Source organism: Peromyscus leucopus, chromosome 8a (genome assembly GCF_004664715.2).
Source record: "Peromyscus leucopus breed LL Stock chromosome 8a, UCI_PerLeu_2.1, whole genome shotgun sequence".
In the NCBI taxonomy this organism is placed as follows: Eukaryota; Metazoa; Chordata; class Mammalia; order Rodentia; family Cricetidae; genus Peromyscus; species Peromyscus leucopus.
Genome location: NC_051085.1, coordinates 45,660,307 through 45,671,270, shown reverse-complemented (window position 1 = coordinate 45,671,270; position 10,964 = coordinate 45,660,307). Strand labels below are relative to the sequence as shown.

At 46.9% G+C, this 10,964-nt stretch overlaps 1 protein-coding gene across 2 annotated transcripts in view; it reads right to left on the bottom strand.

Moving 5' to 3' along the window:
* Positions 1–10,964, bottom strand: part of Tiam2 (TIAM Rac1 associated GEF 2) — a 213,185-nt gene that overhangs the window by 41,137 nt on the left and 161,084 nt on the right. For both annotated transcript variants that reach the window (XM_028854061.2, XM_028854064.2), the window contains one exon: positions 4,794–4,897. In XM_028854061.2, the coding sequence (XP_028709894.1) occupies positions 4,794–4,897 (104 nt within the window). The remainder of the gene's footprint in view (positions 1–4,793; positions 4,898–10,964) is intronic.

Sequence of the window (10,964 nt, the reverse complement as noted above, 5' to 3'; positions counted from 1 at the left end):
CACCGGGCAGTGGTGGCGCACACTTAATCCAGCACTCGGGAGCAGAGCAGGGATCTCTGTGAGTCGAGCAGCTGGCTACAAGTGAGTTCCAGAAAGCGCAAAGCTACATAAGAGAAACCCTGTCTCGAAAAACCAAAAAAAAAAAAGAGTTGTCATGGTCATGGTGTCTCTTCATAGCAATAAAGCCCTAACTAAGACAGTCTGCAATCCCAACTACTCAGCAGCTGAGGCAGGAGGATCATAAGTTCAAGACATCCTAAACAACTTAGTAAGACTGTGTCACAAGACTTAAAAAAAAAAAAAATCAAAAAAAGGCCTGGGAATCTAACTTGCATTAAGGAGTCCAATCCCAGAACCGGGGTGGGGGAGGGGGATGGAATATATATAATGGTACGATATCTAAATTTGACATTTCCCTGCCCTTTTCATTACATCCATCATGATTATTACTTTTGGTGGTCACTAATTCACTCTCTCCAAGAAACAAAGATGATGTGAGCAGACTGACTGCTGGGCATCACCCTATATTCTTCAGTGAACCGGAATCACCTATCAGATGGAGTCATGCTCATGCCTATAAGTCAGTCACTACTGTTGACTTGGAAGAAATTAGAGGCAAGTACTTCATCTGCTCACTCAGCCCGGGTGTTCCTAACCCAAAATGCAGCACTCCAGCAGGCCAAGAGAAGCAGTGACCCACCCCTGCCCTCCGGGGCAAGGCTGTGGTTAAAACACAAGTGAACTGCCAACACCACACGAACTTACTCCTGCATTGTGTGGACATGGTGCATGGGAAACATGGATGAATGATGTGTTGACAAATGGGTCCCCCTCTCCAAGACAGAATGCAGTATGTCAAGATACTCAATCTGAACCTCTTCTACGTTTTCTGCTCCGTGTTCTTTGGTATACATATGAGTGTGTGTGTGTGTGTGTGTGTGAGAGAGAGAGAGAGAGAGAGAGAGAGAGAGAGAGAGAGAGAGAGACAGACAGACAGACAGACAGTCAGACAGACAAACAGAGAGATAGAGACAGATAGAGACAGAGAGGCAGAGACAGAGAGAGAGCTTTCTCCCTTCACCATTTTTTATGTTGTTTTTAAGACAGGGTCTCACTTATGTTGCTCTGGCTAGCCTGGAACTCACTATGTAGACGAGGCTGGCCTCCCCATTTTTTACAATGGAAAAGAAAGCTCACATCATCCGCGTTTCCACTCTAACTCCAGCTTTCATTTTCCACTTCCAACGGATGCACCACCGCTCGCTTGTTTTTTGCTTAGCTGTGACACACACGGTCAGGGAACAGTTGAAAATGACCTTACTATAATTCTTTTCCCTTCTCATGTCTTTTTTAGTGAATCTCTTTTTTTTTTTTTAATGGTGGTAAAAAATTAATTTCCTTACTGGGAACTCAAGCAAATTATCACAGAAAGAAAACCATCATTCTCAATAGTGTTGAGTGATCTTCCTCCAAGCTCTGTGCCATGCCCATGTCTCAGGGCACCCTCACCTCCAACACAGACCCACTTCTATGAGTGCTTTGAAGAACATGGCTTTAGGGAAATTAAGCCAAAGCCAACAAGGCAGATCAAGTGGATGTTCTGATGATCCTCTGCTCCACGCTCAGAGAAGACAGGTATAATACTGGGGTTTACAGAGTCTCCCTTTCCTGTTGAAGCTCAGAGTGGGTATACACGGCCCTGTACAGCCTGGGCCACCGGGCTGCTACCCATTTCGGCATGGTCCTACTCAGCAGTGATCTCCCTGGGTCTCATTTGCCTCTACCTGCTCAGGCAGAGATTGGAGGTAGCCTCAGAGGCCTAAGTGACTCCGGCAAAGCAGCAGCACCTCAGGGAGACTGGACTTAAAGGGAGATCACTAATTCTCTGTGAGGACAAGAGTTGTAACTTTGGCTCTGAGAAAAGAAAATAAGGAAGGAAAGTAAAACAGAAAGGGAAAGCGGGGAAGGAGATGACAGTGTTCCTACTAAAACAGTCCAACGGAGAGAGAATGGAACTGTAAGGTCTTCGGAGAGAAAAAACAAAACTGTGTCCTGGCATGAAACTGGACATCCAGGGCCATGGAAGAATGGCAGACACCGAAAGAGATGGCAGGGACTAGACGGGAGCAGGGCGGGGGAGGGAAGACGGGGGGAGAGGCTGAGCTCACAGCAGCCTGATCCATCCCTTCAGTGGATGTCACCAAGTCTGAAGGGTATGCCTGCTACATGCTGCTTACCAGGGGACCAGGTCCTCAGTGTTAGTCTAAACTCAAACAACATGTGGCTTACCAGAACTGGCATTTAGAGACTGCCGTTGCCTACATATCCTCTATCTATTCCTGTTTTATAGTCAATTAAAAAAAAAAAAAACAAGAACTATACATTGGGATTGGAATCTCAAATTCTACTCTGCACTGAAAGGTTAACTCATCGTGAACAGTCGAAAAACGTTAAGGATGGAAAGGAAGACAGAAAATGTCACTGAGCAGATGGGCAAACTGCGGCCCTGGTACATGGCTGCTAAGCAGGTAAAAGGTGCAGTGCTGTGGACCATGATTGTACCTTCCCTAAAAAAAAGCCAAACGTGTAACAGCTGTGATCCAGCAGCTCCACCCTCAGCTACATACCCCCAAACCTGAAGCTAAGGATTTGAGCTGACACGTGGATGCCAATCAGCCATTGCACTATCACTCACAAGGGATGAATGGAAAATAAAGTGTGCTGCCTACTTGCAATGGGATATTACTTGGCCTTAAAAGGGAATGAAAATCTGACACATTGTATCACACAGATGAACAGAGAAGACATCCTAAGTGAAATAAGACCAGAAGAGAGCACAGGGTGAGACCTGTGCTTTGTTGTTGTCTATTTTTTATAGTTTTTTTTTTTTTTTTAAAAAAAAGAAAGATTATCATGTAGCCCAGGCTGGACTCTAACTGGCTGTATAGTCGAGGACAACTTTGCACTCCTGATCCTTCTGTGTTCAACTCCCAAGTGCTAGGATTAAGGCACCCGTCATCATGCTGAGTGAGGTTCATACAATTTTTGCTTTTATGCGCAGGGCATAGAATTGGCAACCTAGAAGAAGGTATAGACAAGATCACGGAGTGGGAGGAGATAGAAAGTGAATGTTTAACAGGAATAGAGTTGAAGAAGTTCTAGAGGCCAAGGGCGGTGATAGTGGAGGACCCCCTGATCACATGTCACACCACTGAAGTGCACCTGCGAAAACAGTTAAACAGGCAAGGTGTGTGTGTGTGTGTGTGTGTGTGTGTGTGTGTGTGTGTGTGTGTTACACTTATGAGTGTTTGCTTGTATGTATGTCTGTGTACCATGAGAGTGCCTAGTACCCACATATGATTGAAAGAGGGTGTTGGATGCCCTGGAACTGAAATTACAGATAGTAACCCTCATGTGGGTAATGGGAATTGAACCCAGGTCCTCTTGAAGAACAGTTGATGCTCTTAACTGCTTGGCCATCCTTCCATAGCCTTGTTATGTATATTTTACTACAACCAAACATTGGAATAAACAACATTTCAAAAAAAAATAATAATTTAGCTTTGTTTGTTTTTTTTTTTTTTTTTTTTTTTTTTTTTTTAGTTAGAGATAGGAATGGGTTAGTAACTGAACACAACCTTGATGGCCAAGCTTAGGACTTCCTGAGGTAGGAATGACCCTGTCTCTCTTGCTCTTTGATGGCATGCCAGAAGCCAGGCTGAAAGTAAATGGTCCCTGGAAGTCCTCAATTCAAAGAAATAAAAATGGCGCAGTGGGTCAAATGCTTGTCATGCAAGTCTGAGGGCCTCAATTCAATCCCCAGAAACCACATACAAGCCAAGGGGGGCAGTGCACTTCTGGAACCCCAACACTGGGGAAGAGAAAATAGGAAGGTCCCCGGGGCTCACTGGCCAACCAGCCTATCTGGAATTCAACAGGTTCAGTGAGACTCTGCTCAGAAAATACAGACAGTGACAGAGAAAGACACTGAACATCAACCTCCAGCCTCCACACACATATGAGCATGCATGGGCAAGTGTACTCATACATGGGCATACATCACACACACACACACATACATACACACACACACACACACACATTCACTCACACACATACACTAACACACACATATGAGCACACATGGGCATACATCACACACACATACACACTAAACACACACACGAGCACATGTTAAGTGTACTGATACATTGGCATACATCTTACACACACATACACACTAAACACACACACACATGAGCATGCATGGACAAGTGCACTCATACATGTACATACATCTCTCTCACACACACATACATATGAGCATGTGTTAAGTGTACTGATACATTGGCATACATCTTACACACACACACACACACACACACACACACACACACACACTTCTTTTAATGGAGAAACAAATAGGTTGGTGAAACATTACTGGTAATCCCAGTGCTTGGAAATGGAGGCAAGAGAATCACTATGAATTTGATGCCTGCCTGGGTGACACAGTTAGTCCCAGACCAGCTCAGACTAGAGAGTGAGATTATATCTCAAAAAAATAAATAAGTAAATAAAATAACCCACACTCATACACCAAAACAGCAACAACAAATCAAAAAGCACGTGCACATACTCACACAGGGACTTCAGTTTTTAGAAGGACAAAAGGGTCTGCATCAGCTAGTGAACCCAAGAGCAGGAAAATCGCATCTTTTACATCCCCAACCTCAGGCACCAGTGGGAATGCCTGCCTGGCTCCTGGCTTGTGACCTGGTAAGCCAGCATCTTACCCGAAATGTCTGCTCCGTCTTCTCCCTGTGGGGCACCTGATCCAGAGTACCATCTGTCTGACTCCTTTTCAGGCCTGTTGGGATGTCAGGGACATTGCTGAAATCTGCAGGGGGGAAAAATGACAAAAGACACGTGGGTGTGGTCATTCCAACCTTTAGAGAAAGAGCAATAGACAAGAGGTGGAAACAGCCTACAACTCAGAGTAGCGGTCCTTAAAGACACCAGAGTTCCTGTATGCACACAGCTGGCGCCTGCGGGGAAAGATCTAGGCCCTCGCTGACTGTACCAGCAGCATTTTCAGGTGCTTCTGAAGAAAGAGAACGACAGAATAATGGCTCCTCCTTGTCACCTTTCCTGTTGTGGTGCCAACTGACTTCACTAGGCTCTAATCTCAAATAACGCATTTGGACCAGAAATCCAGCAGCAATGACCTTTGTTGGTAGTTCCCTATTTTTGGCCAAGAGGAGACAAAACTGCCAGGGATATCTTGGAAAAACCAATGATGTGATACCACGGACACCCACAAGTCACAACTTGTTCACTTGCGAGTGTGACTCCCTTTCTGGCATCAACCACAGCTTCATCCTGAGAGCAAACTCTTGTCAACCTCCTTTCATTAGCGGTGAGTCTTACAGCCTACACTTAGAAACAGACACCACCTTCAACAATTCTCGCCACTCAATTTCAAGTTAACCAAAGTCAAGAGAGATGGAAAGACCCGCCTCTACACAGAATCAACACGGGGTTTTCTTCCACGTCTGGTGTTTGATAGACTGCCCCCTCCCTCGGCTAAGAAAAACCAGATGGTTTCTGATCCCAAGGCATCTACAAGGAGTGAGCCCGTCTGAGTAGGCTGAGCTCAAAAATAAATGTGGTGACAATGGGACTGCTAGACACGACCAGGACAAAAAGCCACTGGAAGATCTGGAGACGCCAAGAGTTGAGTGGTGGAGAGGGCTGCAAGTACTCAAATCTCACTGAAGATGGAGGAGATCCAGAACACAGCCGAGTGGTCCACAGAAATCTGTAATTTCATCTTCTCTTTCTCTTTGCCTCTTCCAACATCCATCCCAACTTACATGGACACCAAGTCACACTCTAGACCATTGTTATTATAAAATTAAGTAAGCCTAGGTGAAGTGGTGCCCATTACAAAGGTAGGAACGGCCCCTGGGCAAGTTCCATATAGCAATGAAGGCAAGTGTGTCTGGGATTGCTCTCCCAGGCCCCTGTCACCTCATGAAGCAACCCCCCACTAGCAGGTCCACTACAGAATAAATGAGACACTCAACAAAAATGTTCAACCTCAGTTCCTCCACTGTGGTGGCCTGACTCTGATGTGTGCTCACCTTTGTATAAGGGAGAGCAACTTTATCATTAACACAAGGAAAATCTCCCTCTTCCCATGGACACAGCAACACAACAGTGCATCGCTCCACCCGTCCATCCATTCATGCGTCCAGTATGTGCTCTGGTGCACCAGCTATTTCCCAAGAGACCATGAGAGGTGCTAGAGATGCAAAGAGATGTAAGAGAGTCTGGGGTCTGCTAATGGGAAGAGGCGAGTGGTGAGGGATGGAGGCCAAGGCTTGAGTTTAAAAGAACACACAGGGCTGGGTGGGACTCAGGAGGGAAACTCACTCTCCTGGCCATTAACGGGTTTCACGAAAAGGAGGCACTTGACGGAGGCTGTAAATCTGAGGGATGCTTATTTGTCTTAAATATACAGGCAGTAAGGCAGGGCAGACAACAAGGAGATTCCACGAGTGGGGAGCAGCAAAGAAAAGCCAAATGGTATGGAGAGTTGAAGCCAATCAGGAAACATGGTGAGTGTGTTCACAGAGAGCAGGGAGCAGGGCCTGAGATACAGGCATGAGAGGAAGGCAAGGCCTGGGCAGCAAAGTCAGTCAAAAGGAGATGGCTTAGAAGGACCCAGACGTTTGCAAAATAGAGCAACAGCAAGTTTTCAAAATGTAAATTAAAAAATGACAGAGCGTTTGAAGAGGTAAACCCCATACGGTCCTTCCTTCTATAAAGTGTGACAAGATTCAGAAAGCGAAGGCATCCAAGGAGATGCTGGATTTGGTGTCTTAGGTGGCTCCGTTGATGGCCCTAGAAAGGGCAAGGCGTGGAAATGTCAAGCTTAGTTTCAGCACCGCTAAGATACAACTGGATCTTCCAGCAGGAGGTGGTCAGTGGTCAGGCCAACAAGGTCTTCATAGATGTGGGCCTGGATATCATTGGACATCCTGGTAAAGTTACGATGCATGAAACCTACCACAGGAAATATGGAGATTCTCTCAAAGGGACCAAGGATGGCAGAGGGATGCAGCTCAGTTGGTAGAATATGTACCAAGCATGCACAAGGCCCTGAGTTCAATCCTCAGCACCATGTAAACCAAGCATGAGGTACAAGCCTGTAACCCCAGCATTAAGGAGGTAAAGACAGGAGAATCAGAAGTTCAAGGTCACCCTTGGACAGAGCAAGTTCACGGGACTGTCTCAAAAACAAAAAAAAAAGACAAAAGAAAAACTGGGACCCTGGGAACACCAATGCAAAGGGTGTAGGAGAAAACGAGACACTTAAGAAGAGAAGTAGGAAGTCAGAGAAGCAGGAAGAGAAAGAGAGTACCATCGCAGAAGCCTCACAATGTGCAAGCACATCGCCTAGGTAACCAAATCAGATTAGCATTCTGCCGCCTTCACCTTGTAAACAGCAAGCTCCGTTATTTCCAGAGTTACCTCAAGCCCAGGAAATATGACACACTGGCCATACATGTTTCTATTCACGATGGAGATTTTGACAGTAGCCCTGTCACATCTGGCAGGTGCTGCGTGCTGGGGACAGAAACAAGACCGAGTCTCCAGTCCCATGAGGAGTTCAGATATACAAGGGCAGGAGCCCGGGAGCCTGAGGGCCCAGATGGATGGGAGTGAAAATAGCATGGGAGGTGTGGGAGTGGGTGCCGAGCTAATTCTGAGTCACTCATTGAATATATTCGCAAAACTTTTCAGCTTATGGGAAACTCTCCCAGCCACCGTTGGTCTCATGTGCTCATTCACTTCCTGAGACCATGCCTCAGGTAAGGAAGAGAAAGGTGTAGCTTGTACTCAGTGACAGAACATGGATATACTTCCCGTCAATCCTGTCCACTCCAAAGACCCCCTCCACCACACTCATCCCGACTGCTGAGAGCTTGTAGGCGCTGCTGGGGCTCCTCTGTGAATGCAGGCCTGGGCAGGCGGGTCCCTGGGAACCAAGTCTGTTGCACCATGCCCTGGGACCCAGAGAAGCGTGCTCTAGTCATCCCCGAGATCCAAGGTAGGAAATCTCGGAGCTGTCCCGCCATTCAGATGTCACAAGGCACAGTGTATCTAAGCACAGAGAATCCCCAGGATGTCAATCATGAGCTAGCATTGTCCTGGAGATCGACAAGACTCTTGGAGAGGCAAGCTGGACAGGGTCCACGGTTGCCAAACTGACTTCAAGAGTCTAAAACTTCAGCAGTGACCTTTGTGACAACGGCCACCTAGGACATGAACCTGTGGACATGTCTCAGGGAGTTTCTCCATTAGGTTAACTGAAGTGGGATGACCCACTCTAACTGCTGCTGTCACCATTCAGTGGGCCGGACGGGACACCAAGAGAAAACACACTGAGCACCGGCGCTCATCTCTCTCTGCTTCCTGACTGCAGAAGCAATCAAGCAGATGCCTCAAGCTCTCACTGGCTGCTGGCTTCCCACCATGATGGACAGCAGCTTCCAAACTTCCCCACGTTCTGTTCGTAAGGAGACTTGTCATAGCAACAAATAAGGTAGTAAGTAACCTATGCAATCCACACTGAGCAAGCCCCGCGTGTTGTTTCTAGAGGAGAAATAAGGGGAAAAGTACATTCTGGAAGAATAGAAAACCAGCAATAAAAAGAGTGTAGGCTGGTCAAATCTGAATGCTTATGTACACAGCTGCTTAAGTATGCCGGGTACTGAATGCCTACCCACAGCAGCACCCACATGCTGCCCACATCCTAAGCGAGAGCAGCTGAGTGAGGACATATACCCCATCTACCCCTGTAAAAATCCTGGGTTTTACCTGACCAGGCCTTCTCCCCAGGACATGCACAGTGACATATTTGAGGGGTTCTTAGTTGCTTCTGTAGGATCACACTAAGTGCATGCTCCCACCCACCCTGCACCCAGGGCTGTCCAGGATCCATGACGGCAATCGTTAAAAGCAGCCCAGTTGGAAACCCGTCCACAGAGCTACTTTTGCAGGTGGCATTAAATTTATGCCCTCGTCTGTCTTGTGTGCCTTGTGGAAATCAAGTCGGGGGGGGAGGTCTTTCAAACTGAAAAACCGACCATTTAATACGGCCAATAAGAGCTTCTATTCAGCAGCTGAGGGAAGAAGGACGCAAAGAGCTATGTGAGCACCTACTCCCCCACATTTGATGTAGGGAATCCGGCATTCAGATGGGTACCAGTTCCTGAGCAGTCAACCAGCACCATGTCAGGAGCCAGCCAGGCTGACTCCAGACTCAACTGCCTTTCCTCCTTTTATCAGAGGTGTCTTCTAGAGGTGGACAACATGCCATTCAGTCTGTCATGGAAAGTCACTGCCTCGGTACTAAGCCGTATGCCCACCAGTTCTTGACAGACAAGCAGGGAAAACACCAGTCTTTAGGTACGAGACACCTAGTAATTCAGTGTCTCCCTGAACTGTGCGTCAGCACATGCCCCATCAGTGCCACTGACAGCCTCAAACCCTTCACGATTAAAGGGCAAAACCTGTGTTAAAATAGCATCTTGGGTACCAGCTTAAAAATAGAAACCCCGGGAAATGCTGAAGTTAAGATCGTTCCCATTCACATACTTTTGTGATTTTTAATCCACAGATTACAATTATATCGCTTCCAAATCTGATCTAGCACATTTAATATGCAAGACCGCATCAGTGAGTGTGCAAGGAAGTAGGTTTCCTGTTTCTTTCCTGTCCTGTCAGAAGCAATACCTCATGCGAACCCTGATAGGAACAAGGAGGAATTCTCTGAAACAGTGGCCTGGGGGAAGCTGGAAGGCGGCTTGTGGGCAGGGGTATCCCTGCGGCATCCCACCTGAAGCTTGGTCCTGAGGAAGCCTGACTCTCGCTTGAGGAGTTAGTTGTGTTTGTCTCATCTACCTGGCACATCCCATAATCCCAGGTAGCAAAGGAATAGGGAGGACTTCCATTCTTTCCCGCCCCTGGAGACCTCCCAAGTGGCAGCTGACAGGCAAAGGACATCCAGGCTGCTTGTGGCTGACTACAAGGACAGGAAGGAGTGATGGCTCTGGCCTGGAAGCTGCCAGGATAGAACCCGCCTAGGACTAGACAACGGGCTCTACAAGAGCAAGCTAAGACCCACCCTACCCGAAAGTCTGAGAATGGGCCCTGGGTCCTCAGAAGCAGCAGCTATAGATGAAACTCACTGAAAGGCCTCAGGATGGTATTGAGCTCCAAACCAAAAAAAAAAAAATTAAAATTAAGATTAAGATTAAAATTAAAAATGTAGGACACTTATTCTCTTGAATTTTTGAGAAATCAATGGTGGAAGTCAATGCAATGTGAATGTGTCACCCAGAATCCGTGCGTTAGAAAGTTCACTTCCACTGATGGTGTCAGGAGATGGGACCCGACGAGGTCCTCATGACAGGACATTAGTGCGCTAGAGCATGACTCTCCGAGGCGCACACACTCTTCACTCTGTCTTCTGCCACATGAGGATGAAGAGGTCAAAGGCCACTGTAGGGTCAATGGCCAAACCTACTACTGTCCTGACCTTGAGCTTCCAGAACTCCAAGCCGGTGTTTCTGCTCTAGAACTGACCCAGACTCTGAGCTCACAGCGGTACAAATGGGTAAGAAAGTAGTCAGAGCCTCGGACAAGCTCTGCTTGTGTGGGGATGAGAGTCACCTGCAGGAGGAAGGATGGGGCATGAGAATGGAGACTTTCACTAGTCCTGGAGCCCACCACAGAACAACTCCCCCATTTCAAAGTATATTATAGCAGCACTGTCGGGCCCAAAGACCTTGTTTTGATCATGTATTTCTACTATCTCAAAATAAAAATGATATCATTAACTACCTCCACCATTCATAAAAAGCAAAGTAGACTGGCCTAATAATGCCAGAAGG